This window comes from Theobroma umbraticum, unplaced genomic scaffold (genome assembly GCF_002168275.2).
Source record: "Theobroma umbraticum cultivar Fairchild unplaced genomic scaffold, ASM216827v3 scaffold_146.0, whole genome shotgun sequence".
NCBI classification, from domain to species: domain Eukaryota; kingdom Viridiplantae; phylum Streptophyta; class Magnoliopsida; order Malvales; family Malvaceae; genus Theobroma; species Theobroma umbraticum.
Window position 1 is genome coordinate 7,719,066 of NW_018397265.1, and position 25,112 is coordinate 7,744,177.

The 25,112-nt window shown below is 35.0% G+C and overlaps 1 protein-coding gene and 1 pseudogene across 2 annotated transcripts; one reads left to right on the top strand and one right to left on the bottom strand.

Moving 5' to 3' along the window:
* Positions 1-9,187: 9,187 nt before the first annotated feature.
* LOC110422656 (spermidine synthase 1-like) lies at positions 9,188-13,076 on the top strand (annotated as a pseudogene). Its single transcript, XR_016351622.1, has 9 exons — positions 9,188-9,453; positions 10,423-10,499; positions 10,652-10,774; positions 10,856-10,960; positions 11,087-11,155; positions 11,282-11,349; positions 11,454-11,652; positions 11,763-11,890; positions 12,755-13,076. The product of XR_016351622.1 is annotated as a spermidine synthase 1-like (transcript).
* Positions 13,077-13,978: 902 nt separating this feature from the next.
* Positions 13,979-17,157, bottom strand: LOC110422586 (uncharacterized). Its single transcript, XM_021436564.2, has 4 exons — positions 16,612-17,157; positions 15,719-15,799; positions 14,462-14,601; positions 13,979-14,361 (listed from the first exon to the last, which is right to left on the bottom strand). Exons 1-4 carry the CDS (start codon positions 16,924-16,926, stop codon positions 14,112-14,114), a joined length of 786 nt encoding a protein of 261 aa, XP_021292239.1. The 5' UTR covers positions 16,927-17,157; the 3' UTR covers positions 13,979-14,111.
* Between the last annotated feature and the right edge of the window lie 7,955 nt (positions 17,158-25,112).

Sequence of the window (25,112 nt, forward strand, 5' to 3'; positions counted from 1 at the left end):
TGTGAATAATTTCAATTGCCAACAGAATCTATCCATAATTTGATAGCCACTGTTGAATGTTGATTGGGTATCACTAATCATTGTGAAAATGACTTTTTTGAGTTGATTAGCAAGAAGCTTGGCCAGAATATTGTAGAATGAATTCGCAAGACTAATCAGCCTGTAATCCTTCAGGGATGTGGGATTTTTCGCTTTAGGGATGAGAGCAATAAAGGGGCAGTTGAGGCCTTTTTCCAAGTTACCAGTGAACATAAATTTAGAAATAAAGTAGAAGATGTCTGTCCTTACAGGATTCCAAAAACGTTTGAAAAAATTGGGCTTAAAAGCCGTCTGGTTCGAGGGCCATGGAGCCATCGCACTCCTAAACTGTAGCTTTCACCTCATCCATTGTAACAGGAGATTCAAGGAAAGTTACGTCTTCTCAGCTAAGTTTCTTAGAAGGTAAAACCTAGAAAGCTAGGCAAGGCCAATAGTCACCATGAAAAAGATTTTTAAAATAATTAAGAGTGACTTGGCGTACCTCTCTTGGATTAGAGGTCCAAGAACCACTAACCAACAAACCGGACAAATGGCTGCGACTTGATCAAGTCTTGGCCTTCCACTGAAAGAATAAGGTGTCCTTATCTCCATCTCTGACCCATCAAACGCGGGACTTTTGGAGCTTGATAGATTCTCTTCGATGATGGGCTGTCCAGAGCTTACGTGTTGCTGCTTTTTTATCTTGGCATTCGTCAATCAAAGGATTCCTTGAGTTGCCTATTTTGTCCAGCTCCCCAATTGTATTTTCAAGATCAGCTATATGGTGGTGTCAATGTTGGCAAAGGTAGGCTTATTCCACTGCTTCAGATGTGATATACGTTTGTTCAATTTAACCTTAAGACAATGACCAGCGCTACCATAAGAACTGTTGAATTCCAATTTTCAACAACCGTTTCATAAAAGCCCCCTATTGATAGCCAACAGTCAAAAAACATGAATGGTCGTGGCCCCTAGTCCATGAAGTCAGATGTGAGGAGAATCGGGCAAGAATCCCACAGAGATCTTTTCAGACCTTTTGACTGAGATTTTGGAATTGAAGAAACCACTCCAAAGATAGTGGAAACCTATCACCACGTTTGCGTTTGGCATCAACTCCGTTAGTTCGCAACTGTCGATGAAGTCGTTGAAGTCTGAAATGTCAATGCTAGATTGACTACATCCTTTTCTCTCCTCTATACTTCTGACAGTATTAAAATCACCTGCACAACACCAGTTCATAGGGAAATCAGAACGAAGTGATAGAATATCCTCCCACAAAGAACACTTTCTTGCAACGTTGCATGAGGCAAACAGATTGATAATAACACAGTCAAAGTTTTCAACGAGCCTCATATCACAAATAGGCGTAATCTCTCTAATAACAACATATTTCTGTGAAAAGATATGACTTATCCCAAAGTGAAAGAATACCCCTGGATTTGCCATCAGAAGGGATAAAAACCCAATCCAAATTGTCGTTCTGCCATAACCTCCCAATAAATCTCTTCTTAACATCCCCGTAAGTTTGATTTCCTGGATCAAAAGCATGTCCACTCTATTAGAAAGGATGGCTTTGTGAACCATGTTAGGCCACGTACATTCCAAGATAAGTTACGCTCCAAAACTCAAAAAATCAGTTGAAAGCCACCAGGTGAATCAGAAATTCATATCAGTTTTTAATGCAAAAATAAAAAATAAAAAAAGTTTACGTTTAGTAACTTTAATAATGCTGCAACATGTTTCTTTGCAACAAAAATACAACCAACAATTGTTGCAAATACTTCTGTAACACAGCACCTTGCAGCCTTCCATTAAAAATTTTGATATTAAATGTCAAATTTCTTGTGGTGTGAAGAGATGTATTGAAAATTGATGATATTGAATAGTGTTAATAGTAAATTATTAAAATTGATAGATATATTAATATAAAAAAGTATATTAAATATATAAAGATATGACGGCTTTATAATATATCTTGAACATATGTATATTAATTTATTTTTGTATTCAAGAGATCGTTCCAACAATTAGAATTTGGAATTTCATTTTATAGCTTTCAAGTTCAAGTAATAAGATTCGTAAGATATGATTTATAAGAATATGTCTTGAGAATAGATAATATAGGTCAAAATCTTTATATATCTATAATATAGATTAAAAGGGAAAAAGATGCATAACCGAAGTAGCTAATTAACCCAACTCCACAAGTTTTTTATGGTACGAATTGGAGGTACACATGACAAAGAAAGATGCATAACTGAAGTAGCTCATTAACCTAGCCTCACAAATTTTTTGTGGTACAAATTGGAGGCACACATGACAAAGAAAGTTGAATAACTGAAGTAGCTAATTAACCTAGCTCTACAAATTTTGTATGGTAGGAATTGGAGGTACACATGACAAAGAAAGATGCATTACCGAAGTAGCTCATTAACCTAGCTCCACAAATTTTTTGTGGTACGAATTGGAAGTATACATGACAAAGAAAGATGCATAACCCAGGTAGCTAATTAACCTAACTCCTCAAATTTTTTATAGTATGAATTGGAGGTACACATGACAAAGAAAGATGCCTCACCTCTCATCATAAAATTTGTAGCCTGATTTGCACATGTGAATATCGCTTTCCATCGAACGGTCATCGCACAAACACCAAAGCTTACCTAGCTAACCTAGCATCCAGCAGTAACTCAGACATGCATGTTCGTCCGAATTGTTTTATGGCTCGCGGATTGGCCTTGGCCTTTCTGGTGTATCTAGCTAGGCTCTCTGGCTATTAGAATCTAAAGCCATTGGCTCAGAAATTCTATTTTGAAATGCTTTGAATCCAGAGAGAACTGTAAGATTGATAATTGAAGAAAATCTTATTATATTTATATTGTTGAAATATTCTTAATTTAGCAGACGTAAAATTCTTTTTATCAGTAAAATGTTTAATTAACACATTATGATTGAGCTTCAAAGGCTTAACTAAGCATTAATATCATATCCTGTTGGCGCTAATGCCGATTTTTACAAACTCATCCGTTATATCATTAGCGTTCAGAAAAATATGTTGAATTTGTAACTTTTACAGAAGAGATTTTAAATTTTTAATATGTAAAATATAATATTTTCAATCTTCATGGAGTGTTGCAAGGCTTTAAAACCCAAAATGAATATGAAAATTAAACCAATTGAAACATGAGTTGTATGGATTGACTTTGACACATCATAAGTAGAGTGGTAAAATTTTAACTATATAGTTCCAGTGCTATGCCACCTATAATTATATTCTTCAGATAGAAAGAGCCAGAGCTGTCTGTCCCATTATAGAGATAATAAAGCAATTTTTAAAGTTACTTGCAAGTCATTGGGACAGCATTGAACACATATTGATATACCAGCTGACCAACAGTAGGCTAGAACAAAATATTCAGACCCACTCAAAATAACCTGGCAAGTTGCAAATTACCTGCCAGTCAAGCTCAAGCAGGATAACCTTGCATTTTCAGCTCTTGCCGGTAAAGAAAATGTCCTGGAGCATATGGAGATGGTTAGCCTATTTAATGCCCTCATGCGAGAGCTGGTATTGCAACTGCATATTGAGCTGCAAGTTCTCTGACATTTGCAAAATTAAGAGTTCATAATTAGTATGGAAGGATTGAATGTTGGACCAGATAATGGCTTCGGGATGGCTGAGGAATCCACCAATTCACACATGTTGATCTCGAGATGCACTGTGAAATAATTCCTGGTTCATCTGGTCTAGTACCTGGATGGTATGCTAATGTTCTCCGAGAATGGCCAGGTATACTTACAAACATTACATATTTCTCCAGGGGAAACTCAATCAATGGCTACTTTTTAGTATTTTAAGTATTCAGCAGGTGAGGCTCACATGTTGAAATATTAAAAGAGAAATATATTTATTATCATACTACACTGTTAAAATCTTGTAAATACTTGTATATATTTTAACAAAGTAAAATCTCCAATGGTTGTAATGAAATTTTTTAATATTATAGAATTTTCTGTCTTAATGTGTCTCATTTGTCTCATCTTTTGACATAATTATTGTGATTATACAGATTATAAACTAATTAAATCATTGTGATTTTTTATGAAAGAGACAATGTTTCAAAAATTTAAAGAAAAAAATGATAACTTTACTCTCATACCATGTTAATAAAAAAAATCTTACGTTTAGAATTGTATGTTTACAAAGAAACTAATGAAATATATATAAAAAAAGATTCTCAATGATTTAAGAAAGGATCAAATAAATAATATCATTTTATATCGTAATCTAATAATATTGTAATGTAATAAAATTACATTGATTTAATTTATATTACATAATATTATTATAATTAAGTTAACCAGGTTTTATAAGTAGAATGCATCATTGTTTTCCTAGATATATGATGTGACTTTGATTTTGGAGATTGAGCAACCTATTTATCATGAATTTTTCGTATAAAATAAAGAGTGAACATTGATATCTTGATCTTGTGGAATTTAGTGGCTTTTTTTATTAAAATTTAGTTTTATTTTTCTGTTGCGTTATATTTTTTAATTTTTTAATTATTTTCATATTTGAGCTTGAGGTTGAATCCCATCACAAAATTCTCCACAAAAAAACAAAACCATAACTATTTCTGTACCTACATTCGTTTTTTCATATAAGCATTGGAGTCCTTTTTGACTTGAGACCTCATTCAAAAGCTTGTATCTTATTACCTTGTTCCTAAATACATGCCTTTGTAATGAGCCACTGTTTGATATCTGTTCTGACTTTGTTCTCCTAAGCTTTTCTTCTAAACAAGCATTTGCTATGAACCTTTTCCTTATCGTCATAGGCAATTTCTCTGGTGACTTTGGTTTCTTAATGGGGTTCTTGATGGGTTGTAGCTTTAAATTGTTTCTTTGGTTGCCTTTCAAGCCAGCTAATCCTTGACTATGATGGTTAGACTTTAGCCTTTCGTTTTATAAGAGTTGATTTTTTAGTCGGTGTTGAGGGGGAGGATTCCCCATCGACACCCGAACCAGTCAACCGTCCAAACCACTACTATCAACCGACTCCTCAACTAGAATCGATTGATCGAATTGTTTTTTACTGAAATCACTAAAAACCCTAGATTGGATGATTTCAACTGGTAGCTCTATGTGGGATGTTGACAGTATAAAATGAATATTAAGTTTAACAATGACATTAAATATAATATATTATATTGGTATCATCTCCTATTCTCAGCCATTACACCTTTTTCTTACTAAAAAGATCGAAACCAAAATTATAAATTTTGTAAATCAAGATACGACGCATAATTAAAATTTATTATGGAAACACATAAGAATTCATTATTATAAATATTCGTATGACAATTTTTAAATATTTATTTAAAATCCTATCACGTCTTGTTGGCGGGATATTATCTAACATTAAATTGCCTTTGGTCCTCCCAATTTGAACTCAAAATCCAAACCATAAATTTCATATGCCTCGACAGGAATCCACAGAAGATCTAAATTGGTTGAAAACAATAGTTGCACGGGCATAAATACATGTGGGGTTTTAAGTTCAGCTGCATGGACATAAGTACGTGTGGGGTTTTAAGTTCAGATTTCTTAAGTGCATTGCATGGCCAATGTTGATCTCTGTGTCAATATCTATTTTTATATCGCATGCGATAGATTAATTAAATTTTTAATTTAACAAAAAATAAATTTACAATAAAGTAATTATAGAAGTTGAATTTTTTTTCAATATATTAAACTTTATTTAGTGTCAAAATATCTCTCTTAACATGATATTAGAGATGAAAATTTTTAACATTTAAATCTTGAAATTCTTTAAAAAAAAAACCCTTTTGCTTTACTTATCATTATTGTCTCTGTCAATTATCTTGCTTAATTTCGCTGTGAAATATTCAATCAAAATAATTTTTTTTTTTTGAAAAAATAGAAAAAATATTATCAATTGAATAATTTCGTTTCACCTGATCTGATAATAGTTTAATTTATTGATTCGGCCATAATATTTCATTTATAAATTAGCTGATTTAGATAAATCTCAGCTTTAATAAGCATTAAGTAAGATGGATATAATGGGAAAAGAGTTATGATATTTGTCTTCAAATAGGGAACATGGAATTCTTCTGATTGTAGAGAAGACAGAGCAGCCTCCATTATTGTGGTTGAATATGGCCGGGCACCTTTCTAAAGGAACAAAACGTGATAAAATTTTGGGGCACTAATCTCGCTTTCCTGTCTGTTAGGACAAGACACTTAATTTCGTCGTTACATTAGCAAAAGTGGTCGTGGGTAATTTGATTCTCTCCAAATACGTGAGCATTTTTTTTAAAAAAATAATTTTATTAATTTATATATTATTCTAAGTCTCTTACTTAACTGGACTTTTCATAGCACATAAATTTAGTCATAATAAAAACATGTGAGATTTTAAGTGAACACAATTTTTATTATGGATAACATTTTTTTTAATTCCAAACAACTTCTCTTTATATTATCATACTTTCATAGGGATTCAATCAATTAATACATTCTTTCACTTTATTCTAAATAGTTTCAAGTTTGAATTTGATTAAAGATTTTATGTTGATGTTAATTTTAAATATATAATAGTTATATAGTATGATATAATTCTGATTTTGAAGTTTGAGTAACTTATTTATCATGAATTTTTTTAATAAAAGAAAGGGTGAACATTGATATCTTCTTTCATCAATCTTCTTTTAGGCAAAAAAAAAATTTTAATTATGTTTAGCAACAATTATTTTTTGGCAACTAGAATAATGCTGCAACATATATTTTTTTAAAAAATTTTGATATTAAATGTCAAATTTTTTGTAATTGTGAAGAGATGTATGAAAGATAAATGATACTGAAACATGGTCATAAAATTAATAATTTTTTTGTCAATCAAAAAGATGTAGATTTTATTAATAAATTACGTGAATTGATAAGAAATTAATAATAAATTGATACAAAAAAGAGTAGAGATATATGTATATGATCTTTTTATTTAAAAAATAAAAAATTCGTAATAAATTGATTTAAAAAAGAGTTGAGATACACGTATAGATTCGACGTAAAATATAAAAAAGAGTAGAAATGACAGAAACATCATAACACAGTAACAGAAAAGACTACAAGGTGGTAGAACGACTAAGAGAAAAACCACACCAGCAAAACATGCATCAAAAATGCTGGCAATACACTAACAATCACCAAGACGCTGACAATAATATCCACATACAATGGCAGAGCCATTAATTGAGAAATCATAAGTAACATCTGATGTGAAGATAGTCGCAGCAAAACAGCCAAACCGCCTAGCTGAAACTTGAAGACAACCAGAACAGCCGACCATTTACTGGGTTGCGGAGACAGCACGCAAAAACAAGTACAACAGGAGCGGCCAAAGGGAGTCAGAATCAGCAGGGCCAAAAACAAACTAGGCAGGAGAAAGGAGCCTCATAGAAAACATATTGAGGAAATGCAATCAAAGATACTGGTTACCAATGTTAATAATGTTAGCAGTATATTATTAAAATTGACAGATATATTGATATAAAAATGTATATTAAATTAAGATACAACAGTTTTATTGTTTATTTGCAACATATATTGTATATTAATCTATTTTTGTATTTAAAAGGATGTTTCAAATGATTAGAATTTAAAATTTTATTTCATAGCATTCAAGATATAATAATAAGATTAGTAAGATGTGATTTTCATAGGTCCAAATCTTTATATATTTATATTGCACTAAAATATTTAGTTAATTGGTTAATGCATATTCCATTCACTTAAAAAGAAAGGTTTGAATTCTCTTCTCTTAATTAAAAAAAATTATATATCTATAATATAGAAGTATAATTGAATTAGCTAATTAAACTAACTCCACAATTTTTTTATGGTACGAAATTGGAAATACACATGACAAAGAAAGGTGACTCAACATATATTTTGTAGCATGATTTGCACATGTGAGTATCACTTTGCATAAGCTGCCATTGCACAAACACCGACGCTTGTCTAGCTAAAGCCATTGGCTGATAAATTCTATTTGCAATTAATGCTTTTGAATTATAACCAACATTTAACGTAAAATCAATTGATGATTTGATTGATAAATTTTATTTTCAATTAATGTATCTGATTCAAAATAGATATTTAATTTAAAATCAATTGATGATAAATAAATAAAATTTTATTATATTTATATATTTTAAATTTAATAGAAATGAAATTATTTTTTATCACCATTTTAATAAAATGAAGCTTGAAAAGCTAATTAACTCTGTACTTTGTTCCGTCGCATTGCATGCTTATTAGTGATTTGTTTGATTAACACGATATGATTTGTGGTCCAGCGTCAGTCCCTTAAGTGATCTTCAAAGATTCTCATCCATGGCCAACTGATGGCCATTCTTACATCCCATCCTTTCTGCAACCAGGGATCCCCCTGGCCCCGATCGCCTGTTAGCTGTTTTAACTAGTAATTGAAATTGAATATCCTATTGTAGAATTTTCTGTCACAATATAGGTTATTTAATTGAAAAAAAAAGACATAAATATTGAATATACTGAAAATTGGGTTGTTAGTTTTTTACCTGTTTTAACAAAAAATAAAAGTAAAATATGTCTTTTTTTTTTCAAAAAATGTGTTGGATTTGTAACCTTACTAGTTGAGATTTTAAGTTTACAATATGCAAAATATTATTTTTCAATCTTATGGAAACGTTTTAGAGGATTTGAACAGGAGTGGTATAGTTTCACTTTGATTTTGATATGTAATAAGTAGAGTGATAAAAATTTTTACTGCATAGTACCAGTGTTATGCCACCTATAATTATATTCTTCGGATAGAAAGAGCCAGAGCAGTCTGACCCATTATTGAGATAACAAAGCATTAATGAAAGTTACTTGCAAGTAATTTGATATACTAGCTGACCAGAAGTAGCTAGCTAGGCTAGAACAAAATATTCAGACCCACCCAAAAATAACCTGGCAGGTTGCAAATTACCAGCCAGGAAAGCTCAAGCGGGACCAACTTGCATTTTCAGCTCGTGCCAGAAAAAATTGTCCTGGAGCATATGGAGATGGTCGGCCTATTTAATGCCCTCGCGCGAGAGCTGGTATTGCAACTGCATATTGAGCTGTAAGTTCTCTGACATTTGCAAAATTACGAGTTCATAAATAGTATGGAAGGATTGAATGTTGGAGCAGATGATGGCTTCGGGTTGGCTGAGGAATCCACCAATTCACACAAGAAGGAACTGGCAGCAGGTGGCTTTGCGAGTGAACATGAGACTATCCAGTCCTCAGCAGCGGCTGATGATCTCGAGATGCACTATGAAATAATCCCTGGTGCATCTGGTCAACTACCTGGATGGTATTTTAATGTTCTCCGAGAATGGCCAGGTATACTTACTTGCATTACATACTTCTCCAAGGGGAATTCCATGGCAATGGCTACATTTAGGATTGGGCAATGGTCAGTTGGGACCGCCCAACCGACCGTAACCGTCGTCGGTTATTGTAACCGACGGTTGTTTTTGCAACCGTCGGTTGTGCCGATCGCCATCTCGGCTGATCGGCTCTGTCGTCGGGGGGACTCCCTCCCCCGAACCTACTGAAAAAATCGAGCTTTCTTTTGTTTCAAATCACCCATGGGCCCCGCCCAGCGGCCCTGGCACTTCACTACTTCCCCCCCCACTCGGTCCTGACCTAATCCCTCTCCCCCACCCTCGACCTACACGAAATCCCCCCCCCACGAGTCCCGACTTGATTCTCCCCCCTCCCCCGATTCCTAATCCAGGGGCCCTTCTTTAGACCGAAATCGAACGAAACCGAGCTTTAAAAAATCGACCAAAACCGACATTGCATCATATGCGATTCGGTCGTTATAGGGAAAAAAATTTTGATCTGTTTTAAATCAAAATCGAACCGAAACCGACAAAACCGACCGGTGACCACCCCTAGCTACATTTTGGTACTTCAACTATTCAACACGTGAGGTTTACATGTTGAAATATTAAAAGAGAAATATATTTAATTACATACTACACTGCTAAAATCTTGTAAATCCTTGTATTTTAACAAAGAAAAATCTCCAATGGTTATAAATAATTTTGTAATATCATAAAATATTTAACAATATAAGAAAGATTAAAAAATATATCATATTATCCTAATTTAATTAAATTATACACGATTTAGTTTGTAGCAAATAAATATTATAATTAAGTCAACATCGATTCAGCTTTATTATAAGTAGAATGTATGTTTTCCTAGATATATGATGTGACTTGGTTGATAGACTAGTGGCTAGTGAATGCAAGCTGAGATTTAGTGGCTGATGACTCAACAAGTTCTGTAAATTATTTGCAGGGGAGGCAAAGCTCTACAAAATAGAGAAGACCTTGTTTCATGGAAAGTCAGAATACCAGGAACTTTTTGTATTTCAGGTACATAACATTCAGCCATGAAAGCACTGGGAAAGAGACCAAAAGAAAAGTTTCCAAAAATAAACAAACCAGAGACTACCGTGTCGTGGCTATCTTTAACAAATTCAGGTTTTCTTTTTAACTTTTGTTTTGGTATATATATATATATATAGTCGTCAAACCATGGCAAGATTGCCATCCTCGATGGATCTCTTCAGCTCACCGAGCGGGATGAATTTGCTTACCAGGAAATGCTCACTCACCTTCCTCTTTGCTCGATTCCGAATCCAAACAAGGTTTTCTGACAAATGATCTTCTTGTTTTCCGTTTTGGTGAATTCTGTACCCTGTGAAACTTCAGTTTCCTTCCTCTTTCAGGTTCTGGTAATCGGAGGAGGAGACGGTGGTATTCTACGAGAACTATCCCGTCATCCTTCTGTGGAGCAGATTGATATTTGCGAACTTGACGCAATGGTTATTGAGGTGAGTAAAATCAAAGTTCATCTTACAGTTTTGCAGTCTCCAAGGCCATTTTGAAAAATTTTTAAGTATCAAATCAGGTGGACCTTCAATTTTATGATTTAGTTTTGTAAATCCTCGACGTTTCAGGTTACAGAGAAATTCTTCCCGAATAGCAGTTGGATACGAGGATCCAGGTGAATGTACACATAGGCAATGGTAAGCAACGTGGCTGTTTTGTATCGCTTGCCAAAATGAATAACAATTGGAAAAATTGTCTGGTTTCCAGCTTCTTGGACAGTGCTTTTTGTTCCCTTAGTTGTTCCAAAACAAAAAACCATGCAGGTGTTGAATTCATCAAGTCTATCCTCAGCACATATGACGCCGTTATTTGGATGCATTCCAGGAGATGGGTGCCTCTCTTTTTCTCATCTGGTTTAAAACTGCTAAACTGCTGTTTATATTCAAAATACTGCTTCCCATGTTCTCAAGCTATGCATTCTTGGTTATCATATAGGACCTATTGCAGTAGAACTTGGGGATAAACGCTTCCTGGGATCAGTGGCAACGGCTCTTCGCCCTGGTGGAGTCATGTCATGCCCAGCAGAAGGTCCATGGCAGAAAGATTTCAACCTTGCACATGCAGTGGCAAATTGTCGCAAAGTTTTCAAAGGATCTGTTAATTATGCTTGGACAACAGTTCCTGCATATGCCAGGCATGAACTTGGTTTGCAAACACAACAGTTCTAAAATTTGTCCTTAGCAAAAGTTTTATTTCATAAGGACTATACCAATTACGCATTCACTTGTCAATTTTCATTTTCAGTGGGGTAATTGGATTCATGCTTTGCTCCACTGAGGGGCCAGCAGTAGACTTCAAACACCCAATCAATCCTTTAAATCCAGAACACTCTTGGTGTAGCAGCAGGACCACCAAAGTTTTACAATTCTGAGGTAAGTCTTTTTAACCCCCTCTATTCTTCACTTCTCCATCTTCCCCTCCCCCCCCCCCCCCCCCCCCCCCCCCCCCCCCCCCCCTCTCCCCCCCTCCCCCCCCCCCCCCCCCCCCCCCCCCCCCCCCCCCCCCCCCCCCCCCCCCCCCCCCCCCCCCCCCTCCCCCCCCCCCCCCCCCCCCCCCCCCCCCCCCCCCCTAGTTCCCCCCCCCCCCCCCCCCTCACCCCCCCCTCCCCCCCCGCCCTCCCCCCCCCCCCCACCCCCCCCCCCCCCCCCCCCCCCCCCCCCGCCCGCCCCCCCCTCCCCCCCCCCCCCCCCCCCCCCCCCCCGCCCCCCCCCCTCCCTCCCCCCCCCCCCCCCCCCCCCCCCCCCCCCCCGCCCCCACCCCCCCCCCTCCCCCCCCCCCCCCCCCCCCCCCCCCCCCCCCCCCCCCCCCCCCCGCCCCCCCCCCCCCCCCCCCCCCCCCCCCCCCCCCAAACCCCCCCCCCCCCTCCCCCCCCCCCCCCCCCCCCCCCCCCCCCCCCCCCCCCCCCCCCCCCCCCCCCCCCCCCCCCCCCCCCCCCCCCCCCCCCCCCCCCGCCCCCCCCCCCCCCCCCCCCACCCCCCCCCACCCCCCCCCCCCCCCCCCCCCCCCCCCCCCCCCCCCCCCCCCCCCCCCCCCCCCCCCCCCCCCCTCCCTCCCCCCCCCCCCCCCCCCCCCCCCCCCCCCCCCCCCCCCCCCCCCCCCCCCCCGCCCCCCCCCCCCCCCCCCCCCCCCCCCCCCTCCCCCCCCCCCCAAATTTTTTTTTTTTTATGTTTCATTTTTTTTCCAATGAGCTTACTTTCTATATTTCTTTTCTCTTTATTTTGGTTTCAATAATGCAGATTCATGCTGCAGCATTCTGTCTCCCATCTTTCACCATTAAGATGATTGGTTCAAAAATCTGATCAGCTGCTTATGGCTATGGAATTGAGAAGCATTGAATTTGACCATTTGCCATTTGCAGTTTCATTTTAATAATTGAATATCTCATGCACCCGAGTTAAACTTTGAACTGAGCCCTTTCAAGTTCTGAAATGGATTCAAATGGGTGCACAATTGTTCAATTGTTCATGAATCTTAAAGCTCCATTCTGGTTTCTTTTCCCCTCGCAATTACTTCATGGTTTGTCACGAAATTGTTCCCAGATAAATCACATCAAAATAAAAATGTGAAACTTGATATTACTGGTTTAATAATGTGATAATACTGGACTAGGAAAAGGAAATCCTCTCCTTGTCTCCTTTTACACTTTAAACCAATTTTTGACAAGAAGTTGCCATAGTGGTATTCCAATCTGACAGTTTATCTAGTGAGATCCAATCCCAACATAATTCTCATAAACATGGTTATGGTTGATGAGCTGGGACATAGAACTGGAAGTACCTAATGGTAGTGAAGCACCAGGGAGAATAAATTAACAGCAGAGAGGGGGGAAAACACAAAAATTTTGGGGTTATGGGCTGTGATGGGCACAAAAGGTCTGTAAAAACTGGAACATACAATACTAATTAGATGGGAACCACCCCCAGAAGGGCAAGTTAAGGTAAATAATGATTGTTTAGTCTCAGCTCCGACTGGAAGCATTATTGATGACAGTAGAGGGACATGGATTGAGCCTATCCTTGCAATCAGGGCTCTACATCATCTGTGGGAGTAGTTATGGGATCGCAGAGATGGATTAATCCATGCCAAAGACCATGCATTTCCACAAATACTTAAAAGGACTTTGATTCTGAATTTGTTCGTTTGATAAAATCCAATTTGTGATTTCTCATCATCATAACACCATCACCAATTGCAGGTTCTTGATGCAACAGCTCCATACAAGTAACGTTAGGCATATCTACAGGCCAAACAATTTGCATGCACTAGCAAGAGAAAATGCCAAATGAGGAAATCATACCAGCAGACTCCATTTCTTTTCAGCATAAAATTGCTAAATATCTTACAATGAACATACCAGTATTATTAGAATTTTTCCTCATGCAAAATATTTGTTACAATAACTCATATATGTCAAAGCAAATATGGGATCAGAATAACAAAAATTATGGCTCTGTATCAGATTTCTATAAAGAGTATGTACATTATTTTCCGCATAAAACATTTCCTTATGTACATTATTTTCCGCATAACACATTTCCTTCTTACAGGAAAACAAACAAAAATATAAACGATCACCTCTCTTTGATAATACAATTAAAGTGGGAGCTGCTCTGTATGAATATCCTCAGAGTTCATGGACAATATACACAGGCAGTGAGGAAGAAAAAAGTAGGTAGCCAAAAAAACAAGGACTCCAAGATCAGCTTCTTCACCAACTGCTGGCCGACGAGGATTGACCCAGTATACTTGGCTTGCACACCACAAGCAGTAGAGGCTTGCAATGATCAAAATAAGTTTCATTGACTGATATGATTGTTTTCTGGTAGACTTTGTCAACCTCGCTCTGCAATCGGGATAGCAGTACAATAGCAGTTTATCAAGGATCTCACTCAAAGTTGAAATAATATGATCAAACAAACATATAAAATTTGAGAAATAAGAACCTGTTGATGTAAATGAAGCCACCAAGTAACCAAGTGCATAGCAATCCAACTACAATGACAGCATCTGGGTTGACAGGTGCACGGTTTATCCACCAACCAGTGCTTAATATCCAAGTATACATGGATGAGCGCCCATTTTCCTGTATATTTATATTTGCATAAGGTCTATAAACTTAAAGCAAAAGCAATGATGAAGAGAAAATAAAAGACATATCATTCTGTTAGGATTTTCAAGCAGACGTGTATGAAACATTGAGATCAACCTATCTATGATATAGGTCCAACAGCAAGTTATAGAATACAGAGAAGTTGCACTAATTCATCTCAAAGAAGCCAACTGGAAAACAAATGAAAGCACACTCAGGATCGCATCAATTGCTATGTAAAGAATCTTGTAAAGCAATCATATCTAACTATTTCAAGGTGAAACAACCATGAATAAGCAATGAACAAGCAATTATCTTCTTAACGAAATCTAAACCAATTATGTTTGCTCTTTGTACAAGTGTTTACGCACTGCCAACCCATTGATCCATCTTAGCACCCGGTACTCTAATGTGCCCTGCCAAGACAACAGTTACACCATCTTCTCCAATAAGCCACTAAATCAGAATTATGATGTCAACGTAGCAAATATGCCCGATAAGTTCATCATGGCTCTCCTAAAGAGAAACAGAATTCTTCATCCTTAAGAAATTTTTTGCACCATCTAAAGTATTAATAGTGACCATGTTCATATATTTATATACTACGGTTTTCAACATTTTAACTTTCCAGAAACCTATAATAAATGTATAGATCTCTGTTCTTTCCAAATCTTAATGTGAGAATGGAAAGGCTGATTAGATCCATGTGACCAGCATACATAAAAGCAATAAAGATTTCCAATCTCATTTCCTTCTCACTTTGTCTTCACAATTACCTACCACATAGCATTCAAGTCATAAGCCCACAGCAATGACAGCTAGCCCTCTTAAAATAGTAATTTCTGCAATTCCATCCCTCAATAATAAAATCATTAGCCTTCTACCCCTGATAAAATAATCATTAACCTCGAACCTTTTGTTTCAGTTTTATCATTCTTCAAGCTTAGCAGATAACTTCCTCAAACATCAATTTCCTCGGTATTAGCAATCTATTTTGCAACAATTTCTGGCATCATTTTGCATTATCACCCTTACATGCCAATTACACATAGAATAAATAAATCTAATAAACTTAGCCACATCACAAGAAAATAAAATTTCCAAAATTTACCTCAAATAAGTGGTCAAGGAAAAAGTGTGATAAAGAGCCGGCTGATATCAGCAGTAAGCATTGCCTCCTTGAAAGTGGCACCTGCAAGAAAAATCCACACACAACAAGACTTAGCAATGGAAGTTATTCAGTGAAACTGAATCAAATGGCATTGGCCAAGTAACTTGTTCTTAAACATCAGCAGTCGGCTAATTTATGTTGAGCACCATCATCATCAATCGAACTAACAGCATTGGCCAATCACAATTGTTACAGAATTGTGCCATATGAAACTAACTCAACAATTCACCAATAATTAGACTTCAATTGGCTTTAAAGTGCATATAAACAATACATACTAAAGGAAAGGAAAAATGTCCGGCTAATAGCTAATTTGAGGAGGAAAGTAACCATATATATTTTTGTTTTTCTATTTTCAGAAGGATAAACAACAATAACAAAACTTAACTATTTGGGTTATGGTCTGATGGTTTAAACAGGATTTTGCTTTAAAGTCTGAGGTTTTTGCTGCTTTTTTTCTATCTTGACGCAATTTAGACTGGAATTCCACTCTAAGTGCAAAAAGTTAGAGCAGTCAGCAAAAGAAGATAAACGACGGTAAGACGCTATGTGGAAAACCCTAATTAAACTTGAGCAGGAAAGAAAAAACAAAATTTCTCTAGAAAAGCTCAAATCAGCTCAATTAGGCCCAAAACAAGAATATACTCCATATTCAATGAACAAGAACATAAAACCAACTGAATTATCCTGCTCAACTGATTGGCTACCTACTGTAAAAGAAATAAATAAGATCAATTATCAAAACCCCAGATTGAATAAACGGTTTTTCAATTTCCTACCATAAACAACACCAAAAATAGAAACTTTCTCAACTTTAAAGAATCTGAACTCACCCCAGAAACAGAATCAAGAACACTTCTTTTTACCAAAAAACTTGACACCCAAGAGTAGAAGACGCACAAAGGCAACCCCAGAATCAGCACATAATAAAAAGGATGATGAATTGCGTCAGCTAAAGAAGAGACAAAGGAAGATCCAGCAAAGAGAGTGGAGCTTAGCCACTCTGAGAAGGAGCCTATGTCAGGGCCAAAGAAGGCGTTGAGAGTGTAGGTAAGGGTGTGGTGAGGGGTAAAACGCCCCTTGGTGAGGTGGGTGAGAGCTAGGCCCGAGTTCATTGCATACATGAGATGCGGACCTGGCCCTGGCATTTTGTATTTGTTTTTTATTTGAGTGGCGGTTGCCGGGAGCTGCGCTGCTCTGGCTGGAATGTGTCGGCCTTTTTTACTCCTAGGAAATGTCAGAAAGGTTAGATCCTGGTTAGTTTAATGGTATGTTGGGATTTTGACTTTCAACCATGAGGATATTGTAGATAAACTATTCCCAATAGTAAAGTTAAAAGTAAACAAAATGCAACAAGAAGCTGACAAGAAGTTAGAATAATGGAAATGGAATCTTCCACCTGAACTAGTTTATTAGAAACAACAAGATCAAGATTGAATTCTTCAAGATATTGATGAAAGAAAACGAGGTTGATCGGGATGAACATACCATCACTTCAATCCCGAAACATACAATCAACAGTTGATAAAAATCAGTGCAAATCAAGACCTTGGGTTGATATAAATACAAATATTCTCCAGGATTTTCTTGATATTCTTAACCTCCCATCCATCATAAGTGGCCTTGCTCTTATTTCCATGCATTGGTCTTGTCTTAATGCTATTTCAAGTTATCTTTTCGTTAGCTTAGAGACTTTGATTGATCATGGGTGGTGAGGAAAGTTTCATTGATGGGAACATAAGGTATCATTTATGAGTTAAGATTACTGTTTTTATAAATAATTAAGGATTAGAACGAAGCCTAACACTCATAAAGCTTGGATTCTAAGTTAGAGTTCTTCACCCTGGGCGATCATCCAATAGGATATGATATCCTTTGACGTAAAAGCAATGTATGCAAAATCTAGCAATGACGGTCTCTCGAGTCCATGTTCCTACCCATTAACACTTTCTTGAAAAGCAAAGCTAGTAGGCTATCATTTCTTTTAAGAAGTCGGAAAATTTAATGTTTGAATCCCTTTCTTTCTCTTTAAACTTCATCATCAAATGTGCCGAAAGAAAAGCTTCTTGCTTTGTTGTTCTACACCAGCCATTCAAGATAGCTTCACGATGTGGAGGAAGGGGAACGAAACACATAACTCTTAACACCATTTATTCAACTATGTACTTGACTAGCTAAGGTGGCCATATGACATAATTTAAATCTAAAATAACATATTATTATTGTTGATTGTTTGTCATCGGTCACCATTCGATATCGATCTCGGTTAGTAACCAAATAATCGATAATTCTGGATTTGATTTGCCACATGATTCCACTATTAAATCATATCGTGTATTCTATAGACAAAAAATTATCAAAAAAAATAAAGAATTGGTTAATTTTACATTAAAATTAGAAATTTATTTAATTAAAAAAAATTTAAAAATTTATTTAAATATAATAAATCATGAAATAGTTAACAAGAAAAGAAGTATAATACAGATTTCATTCTTCCTGTTCAACAGAAACCGATTCTTAGGAACTCAAATTTATACTATCAAAACCTACCATTTAAAATTAAACCCAATAAAATAAAAATAAAAACAAAAATTTTGAAAAACATAGTACTAAAGGATAAGAGCTGAGCATTTGACACAGAGGGGGACCCACGTAGATGACCTTTTTCTCTTTTAACGGATAAGGACCGGAGCCGAGCTCCTTTGCAAACCAATTACGACACCTAGCCGTGAAACACGGCTACCGGATAATGCGGGTCCCATTCCCATTTTTACTTGCAAAGAAAACTTCTTTGGTTCCTTTTAGACTTTCTTCCTTTTTTTTTTTTGTGGGTATATAATTGGATTTCTATATTTTTCAATATTTATTTATTAATAAAAAAGACCCTTTTGTTTTCCCAATCTTACGTGTTGATTTCGTGTAAAGTGAGTGATGAGAGCAGGCCGTTTCCTTTTTTCGGGGTTGTGCGTCATGCTTCACTCATGGAATAAATCTTTAATCTTTTTTATTTTTTTAGTTAGAATGTTGTCTTCCTTTTTCCCATCCATTTTCTTCCTTCTTCTTTCCTCTTTCTAGCCCTCCAAGTCTACATAATAACATTCTCTCCATTCAAAATATTTAGACCCATTTTTCCCTTCATTCTTTTTAATTCAATGTCCATGAAAAAAAAAAAGTCTATAATTACAATATCTAATATTATTCAATATATTTAAATAAAATTAAGATATCATATAAATAAATTCGGATAAAATAGGATTGTATGTGAACATAAATTTTAAAGTAAAACGCTTACATTTTTTAAATTTTAATTTATTAATTTTTAAAATAAATAATAAAGCTTAAAATATTAATAATATTAATAAAAAATATAATAAAACTAAAATATTTTTTTTTTCTCAAACAATGTGACTGTCTAGTGCACTGTCATTCACTGGTCGATCTCCTTGATTTTAATTTTTTTTATAAAAAAAATATAACTTATATAATAATTTTTAAAATTAATAAATAATAAAATTATATTAATAATTAGATTTACTAATGATTAATGAATTCGTATAGAGTTTTAATTAAAATTTAAAAAAACTTAAATACTTTCCCTTAAAAATTTAATAGAGTTTTATTATGTTTAAGATATTCGCTTTGCAAGTAAAGAAGCAACTTGAAAAAAAGGAAGGAGGGTGATGATGTGGACTGACAAAAACGTAGGAGAGATGGGCCCCATGAGTTAGGCATGACTTTTAAGATAACATAGAAATAGATTATTATTATTATTAAAAAATAAAAATGTGACAAGGAAGGGGAGCGGGGTCCGTACGAGATTTTGGGGTGGAGAGGAAACGGGATTAGATTTATATGAGGAAAATGGAAAGAGTTGGGTGGGGACTGCATTTAAAGATCCTTGTCCCCCTACATTTTATCCACATTGGACTCCGTAACCATAGGACGGACCTCCTTTCACTTCTAAATTACATTTCTGCCATTCTCTTTGTTTTTTCGAAAAGAGTTTCTTCTGTTCTTATAAAATAGTACATGACATTAGTATTTTTTACACCACCTGCTACAATAATATAGTAAGCATATTCTTTCATCATTCAGTTAATAAATTGAAATATTTAATTTATTCATATAATTATAAATATCTTATCTAAATAGTAAATACGCATGATTATAATAAGACAATACAAATTCTCTAATCTAACTAATCAACTAAGCGATAATGTACTTTTTTTTTCCCAACTTGGTATTATTTTGAAAATATAATATGAAAGAGTAATATTAAATATTGAGGGGAAGGGTAAGATGGTAAAAGAAATAGAGGGAAAGGCGTGTAAATGCTGATGGGCATCTTATCCAAAAACCAAAAAGAAAAACAAAAAGAAAATCCAAGCACTGTGATGGATGCCAGTGTTTTGCCAGAGAGGAAATGCCGTGGTCGAGCAGCCGCGTGCCCTGTCGGCTCCTTCCTTTGCCCTGCACCAGCTGGTTCAACCCATCCTCCATTCTACTAATTTGTACGGTTCAAACATCTCTACATTCACATCATCAAGTGCATGTTAACCTAATCCCAGCCAATTCAAATATCACGGATGTTATCGGGACAGATCATCGATAAAATCTGAATTTAAAATTATTTACATTAAGATGATCAATTTTAACAGTTAAATTAAAATATCACCGATTTCACTTTCATAATTTATATTGTAATAGTAAATTACTTCAAAACGTATAAAAATAGATAATTTTATTTAATTAAAAATAATATTTTTTTTACAATAAAAACTTTATAAAAAATGGAAATGGAGGATAAGCATCAAAAGATATGACCATGAATATGAATATAAGTTTAATACAATTTGTATTAAGATAATATTAGGCAAATTGTGGGTTTGTGAACTGGAGAGAAAAATTTAAACAAGTTAGGAGTTGTTACAAAAAACTACAAAACGTGTTGATTGAGCACCCTTTATTTAATCCTTTTCACTTAATTTATTTATATAGAATAATTTTAGGAAATCTTTAACCGAGTACGCATGGATTAGGGATAATCAAAGTTAATTACTTTATTATATAATAGTTGGTCTTTAAAATATTCAATTTTATGATGTCTATGTGGGACAGGCCTATGTGTTATCCTCATGTATTAATTTATTTCTAAAAAAAAAAAAAGAAAGAAAAAGGAATGGTCAATTACTGTACCTTTTATATTAGCATACTAGTACACTAAATGGTTTCTTTATATTATGAGGAAATTTGGTGTAGAGAAAAGGAACAGAATTGAAGGATAATGTTATTTATTGGGACAATGAGAGCTCCCTTTTGGTGCCTACAAATTTAGGTCTTAGCTAACCATAAATATCCATTCTCAAGATTGGGAATTTGGGATTTAGTAAAAATATTTCTAGATAAAGATTGTGGTAAAGTACCCATTTCACCCTTCATTGCCTTTCCTTGTACTTTCTTTTTCAATTAATTAATATACTATTTTTTATTCAATAAAAAGAATTTAATTTTAATTTTTCTTTTTAAATTTGAATGTATATATTTTTCGTTAAATGAAATATTTATATGTGAATCGGACGAGAGGTTCGGATTTAATTTTTGTTAAAAAATAGTCTAATACATGCACTAATCTTAAAATGGGATTCAATGTTTAGATTCATATTGTCATTTGTTTTAAATGGAATCATATTTTGCATTTGACAATTTAGAATTTTGAATATAGTTGTTTTGGTAACAATGGTTTGATTATATTAATTATGATTTTTGATAACATCCTAAATGTCGAGTTCATTCAAAATTTTTAAAATCTAAATTCGGATTTGGATAAAATGATAATTGTTTATTATAGTTTTTTTAATTTTAAAAAGGAGGTTTTTATTCATTTTTTTGTTTAAGATGTTTCAAAATGTTTTTTTTTTCGTTTTTAAACACTAAATATATTTAATTTTTTATATTACACATTTATATTTCATAATTTTTTAATATTGAAAAAATATGGAACATTTTTATTATAACATAACAACAAAGCAAAACTTTATTCAAAAAGAAAAAAACAACAAAGCAAAACCCAACAATTACAATTGGAAATTATTTTCTTTTTAAGCAAAAAAAAAAAGAAGAAAAAACGGCAGAAAAACCAGATGAGAAGAAAATGGCAGCAAAGCAATAAGGTTTGAAGAGAAAGGGCATTTGAAGGAAGACAAAAGTCTTCAGGACTATAACGTAAGACCAAACCAGACTTGTGTAATCTAACTGTACATACTTTGGGGTGGCCTCATCTCTCTCTCTATATCAAAATCTTGTTTCTTTTTTGACTTTCATATTCTAAGTTTTAATCTTTTTGCAGCTTCCTTTGTTGAATGAACCAACACCAAACACCAAACCAAACGGAACCTTAAAATAAATTTTTTCAATCCTTTTTCCTTCTTTTCTTCTTGGGGTTTTAGTCGGTTTCGAACCTTCAAAACTCTTTCACAAATCTCACCAGTTTTGAACCTAACGCACCATTTTTCTTTCCAAGTTTCTCTCTTTCTTTATCTCATAACTCCAACTGCTTCTTCCTACATTCTTTTCCGTTCATGTTTTATGAGCTCTTTTCCTCATGTAAGTTTTTCTTTATCCACATTTCTTTTTCCAGCTTCCCTTCTGTGTTGAAGGGTTCTTTTCTTTTTCAATGCTTTCATGTATGTTTGGTTGCTTGGGAAACTTTAAGGGAAGCAATGGGAAAATGGGGTTGTTAGATTTTTAGTTTTCTTGGGCTTTTTAAGCAACCATGTTTGGTTTTTTTATTTCCCTTCTTTTTTTCCTGATAAAAAAAAATGATCATCTTTCTTGCAGGGAATTCGCTCGACAGTGTCATTGAAGAGTTGGATAAAAGCACTGTTGCTCAAGCTGGATCATTCTGTAAAGGTAACATTTTGGATCACTCTGTTTCTGTAGCCTTTCTCTCTTTCGACATACATATGTATTTGAATATAATGTGTTTTTTTAATATCTGTATTTATATCTGCATGTATAAACATTGCTTTGGAATTTTGAGATCTAGAGGCTTAGGAATGAATTTTGAGCTTTCCTGTGTATTTGACTGTCTTTTGGTTTTTAATTTTTCTGGAGGCGTTATCTGTACTGTTGGACATGTTTCCAAATAATTGTTCAGGGAGCTTAGCTGGATGTTAGCCAATTTTCACTAGTTTTGTTTCTTCTGGTTTTGGATTCTTTTTAAAGTTGTTATTCTCTATAGAATTAATTCAACTTACTTATAAACAATTCCATGGCTATCATCTTCTGTTCTTAAGTTAATGAAACAGTTGAGAAGGCATAAAAGAAATCTTCTTATTGGAAATTCTTTCAGTCTTGTTAATTTGTAGTCATATTTTACCCCATTTGGGACAAATCAATAAACAAAAGTTTACCATGGAGTGATACATAATGTAAACTGAGAATTGTTTTTATTGCAGTTAATTTATTGAGGAATAAGGTTAGAATGATACAAAGTACTCCTGGAGAATTTTAGAAAATGAAATACAAATCTAAAAGTAAAATGCTGAGGAGAATAATGTTTCTGCTATCTTTTCTTGTCTCTTGATTTTTAAGTTAGCATGCCATTAATTATTAAAGATAAGGTGACACCATGAATAGTCATATGCCCTGATTTCCACTGTCATTTGCCCTTTTGATTTGTAGAGTAAGGATTTTGGTAATTATTGAAGATAAGGTGAGCCGTTTGAATTTCGTATTGCCTGTTGTTTTTTTTGTGGCATAATTTAAACTTCTTCCTTTGTCTATAATCAGTTGACAGGTAAGCTGATGAAACAATGAGTTAATGCTTGCCGAAAATACGGCACTGCCATGAAAATTGTATTAGAAGGAAAATATTTTCTGTTTTCTTTCATCTTTCATTTTTTTGGTTTTATTTGAAAAGGTTTCAGTTTCATTATAGAGGATATCATTCATACAGATAAGGATGAAGTAAATAATATGGTAAATTTTAGCAAATCTAATTTATTTATTGCATATTCTTCCTGTCCGTACTCGGAAAAGAGATAAGTGACTTAATAATCCTGCTGGAACAAACAAGTTAAACGGACGTGTTTTTAGTGCTTTACTGGAAGGAAATTAATACGATTCCCTAATGGGTTAAAGGAATATTCGTTTCATTAAATTGCCTGCGTAGAGTTTACCTGGACAATTAATTTGAAGAAATCAAGTGGAATGCAATTTGCATATAAAAAGGCTATGTAGGCATACTTCAAAGGTGCAGATTTTGTTGAAAGCTCCTCGGATAACAGCATTAGGTATGCCGATGTTTTTAAAAATGTGTGTTTCCCTCTTATATTTGATCTTTTCCATGTATGTTTATATTTTTCATTATAATTTTCCTTTCATTTTCTTCTCTTGCCAGTAGATCATATTATGAGCACTTATTTTTTCTTCTTAGATGAAGTTGGACGTCCCGTGTTATCCGTCCAACATAAATTTTGATGTCAAAATTGGAACTTATGGCCCAACATTTGAAGGGTCTTTCCATTCTGTTTGAGTGATGGTTAGCCATCTGATATTTTGATATCAGTTCGTAGTATTTGGCTGTGGTTAGTTTGTTTATTCAATAGGATGTAAACCACTGTTTTCTCAGCAGCTTTTATATTGTTTCACTTTCATTGCCATTAAAAATTGCATATCCTGATTATTTGGTGGAACAATGGTGTGATTTTATTTGGATGACTTCAATCTGTTTGCATTTCATTCTCTGACTACTCATTTTTTCTTGTACTTACTCTTTCTCCCTTTGGCAGCAGTTTGACATATGCACAATGTGTTTTTTTGATGATTATGTTTTACCAGAATTTTGATATTTGTGTTTAACATGAAATTATAGAGATATGTCCAGTTTTCAGGGCCTGCTGAAAAACTGCTTGTTACATATATATTTTGGGATAAAAGAATGAATTTGATCTTTATAATTCACTTGCAATTAGAGATAATGCTATGTTTTCTGAATACGGACAGATAAAAATTGAAGGATATAGAATTGGTTAAAAACCTTTAAGGTTTTTTATGTCTGAAGTGTTGCCCATTTGTTGAGAATCTATGGTCTTTCTCTTTTGTTTTGCCTTTCCTCTCAACTAGTTCGGGCTTCGGTCCTCTTCCTACCTACTGCAGTTAGGCATGTCCTGCTCTGGTCACATAAATTTGTGTTTGGTTCTTGCTATAGCTCCTTCCAAAAATTATGTTGATTCTAGGGATCCTGCAGTTGTAGTACTTTGATGCATGCCAGTATTTTAGACTAGTCTGTAGTCCTACCCATCGAGACTGGCAGGTCAAGGATCAACCCCCA

Bases quoted from the DNA above. Each gene is read 5' to 3' on its own strand.
- LOC110422586 (XM_021436564.2), bottom strand. From the start codon at position 16,926: ATGCCAGGGCCAGGTCCGCATCTCATGTATGCAATGAACTCGGGCCTA. The intron at 15,800-16,611 runs GTGAGTTCAGAT...TTTTTCTTGCAG, and splicing joins TTCTTGATTCTGTTTCTGGG to GTGCCACTTTCAAGGAGGCA. The intron at 14,362-14,461 runs GTTCTTATTTCT...TCCCGATTGCAG, and splicing joins GGCTTCATTTACATCAACAG to AGCGAGGTTGACAAAGTCTA.